The sequence below is a fragment of the Anomaloglossus baeobatrachus genome, chromosome 2 (genome assembly GCF_048569485.1).
Source record: "Anomaloglossus baeobatrachus isolate aAnoBae1 chromosome 2, aAnoBae1.hap1, whole genome shotgun sequence".
Classification (NCBI taxonomy): domain Eukaryota; kingdom Metazoa; phylum Chordata; class Amphibia; order Anura; family Aromobatidae; genus Anomaloglossus; species Anomaloglossus baeobatrachus.
The window spans coordinates 791,075,994-791,081,656 of NC_134354.1; the positions used below are offsets into that span (position 1 = coordinate 791,075,994).

The 5,663-nt window shown below is 51.2% G+C and overlaps 1 protein-coding gene across 2 annotated transcripts; it reads right to left on the reverse strand.

Moving 5' to 3' along the window:
* LOC142290766 (interleukin-1 receptor type 2-like) lies at positions 1–5,404 on the reverse strand. 2 transcript variants are annotated; one of them, XM_075334756.1, is made up of 5 exons: positions 5,334–5,404; positions 4,754–4,822; positions 1,406–1,456; positions 1,077–1,206; positions 1–436 (listed from the first exon to the last, which is right to left on the reverse strand). In XM_075334756.1, exons 1-5 carry the CDS (start codon positions 5,380–5,382, stop codon positions 232–234), a joined length of 504 nt encoding a protein of 167 aa, XP_075190871.1. In that variant the 5' UTR covers positions 5,383–5,404; the 3' UTR covers positions 1–231. The 2 variants fall into 2 exon arrangements, with proteins under 2 accessions (XP_075190871.1, XP_075190872.1); XM_075334757.1 differs by lacking the exon at positions 4,754–4,822.
* Between the last annotated feature and the right edge of the window lie 259 nt (positions 5,405–5,663).

Here is a 5,663-nt window from a genome sequence, read left to right on the forward strand (position 1 = left end):
TATCAGGAACGAGCACTTTATTCCAGCCACAGGTGTTCGCTCACTGATTGGCCGCGCTCAGTGATTGGCCGCATTCCTCTCTACCCCGCTGCTCGGTCACTGAGGGTGGAGGCGGTCATTGAGCTCACTGAATGTGACAATGGTTGTCACAGGCTCCACCGCTTACACCAGGTCCTGGACCCCCCCCGGCCGCCCTGCTGAGACCCCACATCGGACGCTCGCTCGCGGCTCCTATCGTCTCTTCTGATTTGTTCCTCTTCTATCTTTTACTTCTATTAGTCGGATGCAGCCATTGTCCTCCGGGCTAAGGATAAAGTTTTTCATGTCTGATCCTGATGGATCCTGCACCACACATGTGAACGTCGTCCGGAAGTCCTCAGGTTCCATCAGTGTGAAGTTCAACGCTTGCTCCACAGTCATGTGTACTGCTAACAATCTGCAAAATACAGCGCCACCATCAGGATACAAAGGCTGATACACTGAATAATACCCTGCATTATACTCCAGAGCTGCGCTCGCTATTCTGCTGGTGCAGTCACTGTGTACATACATTACATTACTGATCCTGAGTTACCTCCTGTATTATACTCCAGAGCTGCACTCACTATTCTGCTGGTGCAGTCACTGTGTACATACATTACATTACTGATCCTGAGTTACCTCCTGTATTATACTCCAGAGCTGCACTCACTATTCTGCTGGTGCAGTCACTGTGTACATATATTACATTACTGATCCTGAGTTACCTCCTGTATTATACTCCAGAGCTGCACTCACTATTCTGCTGGTGCAGTCACTGTGTACATACATTACTGATCCTGAGTTGCCTCCTGTATTATACTCCAGAGCTGCACTCACTATTCTGCTGGTGTAGTCACTGTGTACATACAGTACATTACTGATCCTGAGTTACCTCCTGTATTATCCTCCAGAGCTGCAGTCCCTTTTCTGCTGGTGTAGTCATGCTGTACATACCCTGAGTTACATTCTGTACCAACAGAACATAGAGTGCAGCTCTGAAGCATGTACAGTCCTTCCCCTCCCTCAGTCTCTGACTAGTGGGGTGAGTCACTTACCCTCCGCTCCGCTCGCTCACTCGCCCGTCGGGGTAGGCGTCCTCCACAAACGTGTTATTCACCAGCCAGTAGATATTGTGGAACCTCTGGTACTTCGTCCGCGCTCTGCACTGGATGTTCAGACCCTCACCTGGGGACGTAGAAATAAAATAAAAAAGTGAATGAGGTAAGAACGGCGCAGGCGGCACCAGCGATAACACCACATGGAGAAGCTTTTTCCAAAAACAACAGAATTAGGAGTTCAGCTCTAGAGTAAAATACAGGGGGCATGGTGAGTGGTGTGACCACTGACCACCAGGGGCGCTGTCTGATTAGCGGGCGGCACTCACCTTCCTTGGTGATCACGGTGTTGTCTTTCGGGTGAAGAATCTTTGGAGACGCTGCAATATAAGAGAGGAGGTCACAAAACCGCACATTATATATATTCATACAGCAGATATATACTGCTATATACTACACCAAACCCATACACCTATCACAGGAGCGCATCATATATTACTGCTGACAACCACCTGCATATCATGTGACATGTCAGCCCCACCGCCTCTTATTCCAGGCTTCAACATTTTACCTGTACTGATACATTGTAACAAACTACAAGGAAGGGACAAAGACTCTGCTGCTGTGTACACTGGAAAGAGCTGACACACTCAGCTGTAACACGTATGAGGGCTGCAAACTGGTACCTGAAGGTCACATATTACTGCACACTATATACACAACACTATAATACCGTATACAGGGAGCTCCCCCTAGTGGTGGCTGCAGACAGGATCTTATCATGTATCTCTGTATACAGGGAGCTCCCCCTAGTGGTGGCTACAGACAGGATCTTATCATGTATCTCTGTATACAGGGAGCTCCCCCTAGTGGTGGCTCCAGACAGGAGCTTATCATGTATCTCTGTATACAGGGAGCTCCCCCTAGTGGTGGCTGCAGACAGGATCTTATCATGTATCTCTGTATACAGGGAGCTCCCCCTAGTGGTGTCTGCAGACAGGATCTTATCATGTATCTCTGTATACAGGGAGCTCCCCCTAGTGGTGTCTGCAGACAGGATCTTATCATGTATCTCTGTATACAGGGAGCTCCCCCTAGTGGTGGCTGCAGACAGGATCTGATCATGTATCTCTGTATATAGGGAGCTCCCCCTAGTGGTGGCTGCAGACAGGATCTTATCATGTATCTCTGTATACAGGGAGCTCCCCCTAGTGGTGGCTGCAGACAGGATCTTATCATGTATCTCTGTATACAGGGAGGTCCCCCTAGTGGTGGCTGCAGACAGGATCTTATCATGTATCTCTGTATACAGGGAGCTCCCCCTAGTGGTGGCTGCAGACAGGATCTTATCATGTATCTCCGTATACAGGGAGCTCCCCCTAGTGGTGGCTGCAGACAGGATCTTATCATGTATCTCCGTATACAGGGAGCTCCCCCTAGTGGTGGCTGCAGACAGGATCTTATCATGTATCTCTGTATACAGGGAGCTCCCCCTAGTGGTGACTGCAGACAGGATTTTATCATGTATCTCTGTATACAGGGAGCTCCCCCTAGTGGTGGCTGCAGACAGGAGCTTATCATGTATCTCTGTATACAGGGAGCTCCCCCTAGTGGTGGCTGCAGACAGGATCTTATCATGTATCTCTGTATACAGGGAGCTCCCCCTAGTGGTGGCTGCAGACAGGATCTTATCATGTATCTCTGTATACAGGGAGCTCCCCCTAGTGGTGGCTGCAGACAGGATCTTATCATGTATCTCTGTATACAGGGAGCTCCCCCTAGTGGTGGCTGCAGACAGGATCTTATCATGTATCTCTGTACACAGGGAACTCCCCCTAGTGGTGGCTGCAGACAGGATCTTATCATGTATCTCTGTATACAGGGAGCTCCCCCTAGTGGTGGCTGCAGACAGGATCTTATCATGTATCTCTGTATACAGGGAGCTCCCCCTAGTGGTGACTGCAGACAGAATCTTATCATGTATCTCTGTATACAGGGAGCTCCCCCTAGTGGTGGCTGCAGACAGGATCTTATCATGTATCTCTGTATACAGGGAGCTCCCCCTAGTGGTCGCTGCAGACAGGGTCTTATCATGCATCTCTGTATACAGGGAGCTCCCCCTAGTGGTGGCTGCAGACAGGATCTTATCATGTATCTCTGTATACAGGGAGCTCCCCCTAGTGGTGGCTGCAGACAGGAGCTTATCATGTATCTCTGTATACAGGGAGCTCCCCCTAGTGGTGACTGCAGACAGGATCTTATCATGTATCTCTGTATACAGGGAGCTCCCCCTAGTGGTGGCTGCAGACAGGAGCTTATCATGTATCTCTGTATACAGGGAGCTCCCCCTAGTGGTGGCTGCAGGCAGGATCTTATCATGTATCTCTGTATACAGGGAGCTCCCCCTAGTGGTGGCTGCAGACAGGATCTTATCATGTATCTCTGTATACAGGGAGCTCCCCCTAGTGGTGGCTGAAGACAGGAGCTTATCATGTATCTCTGTATACAGGGAGCTCCCCCTAGTGGTGGCTGCAGACAGGAGCTTATCATGTATCTCTGTATACAGGGAGCTCCCCCCTAGTGGTGGCTGCAGACAGGATCTTATGTATCTCTGTATACACCAGGGGTCTTAAACAAGCGGGCTGCATGCGGTCCCTGAGGCTGCTTCCTGTGGTCCGCATACCCCTTGATGATTGTAGGCCAATGCAGGGGCTGCCACTGTAAGCACTTTATTTCACTTGAATGTATTGCCGGCGCAGCACAGAGAAGCTCTCTGCACAGATTTACCAATAGCAGCCGCTGGCCAATCAGAGGCCAGTAGCTGACATCGGTGTAGGATGGGCACATTACTACAAAATGGGGACAAGGCTGGGCACATTACTACAGGAGGAAAAGTATGGGCACATTACTACAGGATGTTGGCCAAAATTACTAAATGGTGCTAATTGTAAGACGATGTTACTTATTAGAAGGGGACACAATGTAAAAACAAAGAAAATCAGAATAAAAGCAGAAAAATTTTTTACCATTGAAAATGCTATTTTTATATATAATGAAGTGCAGGTTTGTTATCACCCCCCATAGATCTGTGCCTTTCCCAGACATGAGCGGCATTTAAAAAATTTAACGAGCGAAAAATGTTCAAAAAAGGTGATGGAAAGAAAAAAGTGCAGCATCACTAAAACTGTCTCTTTATTTTGCAAAGAATGCGCCCTCCCTCAAATTCAATTTTTGTGTCTATGCGACCCATACATCCGTGTGATAGCCCTGGTGGGCAGGGGGTCTGTGTAATGGCCCTGGTGTGTAGGGGGTCCAGGGTCTGTGTACGGGCCCTGGTGTGTAGGGTCTGTGTACGCGCCCTGGTGTGCAGGGGGCTCCGGGGTCTTTGTACGGGACCTGGTGGGCAGGGGGTCCTGGGGGTCTGTGTACGGGCCCTGATGTGCAGGGGGTCCTGGGGGTCTGTGTACGGGCCCTGATGTGCAGGGGGCTCCGGGGTCTGGGTATGGGCCGTGGTGGGCAGGGGGCTCCACGGGGTTGTACGGGCCCTGGTGGTGGGCAGGGGGTCCGGGGTCTGTGTACGGGCCCTGGTGTGCAGGGGGCTCCGGGGTCTGTGTACGGGCCCTGGTGGGCAGGGGGTCGTACGGGCGAACACAGTATAAGCTTGAGGTGAATCTCACCTATTGTCAGATCGATTAAACTGCAGCTCAGAAGCAAAGTGAACAGAAAGCATCCGAGGACCCCCGGACCTGGAGGAACAGAGGCGACATTCAGCGACCCCGCAGATTATCCCGGCCCCCCCGACCCCAGACACATCATGAAAATCAATGACAATGTATCAACGAGACACAAGAGGCCGATCAAATACTCAGGACGTGTATCATGCCCTATACTTCAGAGCTGCACTCATAAATCTGCTGGTAAGTCACGTGTCAGGGGTTCAGGTGCAGCCTCGGACAAGTCTGTGCAGTGTAAAGAGGCAGGAGCCGATGCGGAGTCATTCCCATGCACCCCCGGTGCGCTGCTGCTGCTGCTGCTTGTGGTGGTCGCTGCTGCTCGTCCTGTACTTTGTCTATAGGACACCGGCTACACACAGACCGAAACCGGCGGAGAAAGAAGAAACCGCTGAAGCAGCGACAGATTCCAGCAGCGGCTGTGACGCCTCTTTAGTCTTTTTGGCAGGAGACTGATAAACATCAGCAGCAGCGCCCCCTACAGTCCCCCCAGAGACCCCCAGAGCTGAGAGTAGCGGGGACTCACCTGCACCGAGCCCCGTCCTCCCCTCCGTCCTCCCCGCCGGCAGCCGCATGATGATGAGTGACCGCCGCCGCCGCCGCTTATACAGGAGGCGTGACGTCATCACAGAAACCCCCGAGCGCAGAGTGACACCGGAGACACCGCAAGCACATGGGAGGGATTAGATACACAGCTCAGCAAAGTATCACCCAGGAGAGGATTAGATACACAGCTCAGCAGACAGTATCACACAGGAGAGGATTAGATACACAGCTCAGCAGACAGTATCACAGGAGAGGATTAGATACACAGCTCAGCAGACAGTATCACACAGGAGAGGATTAGATACACAGC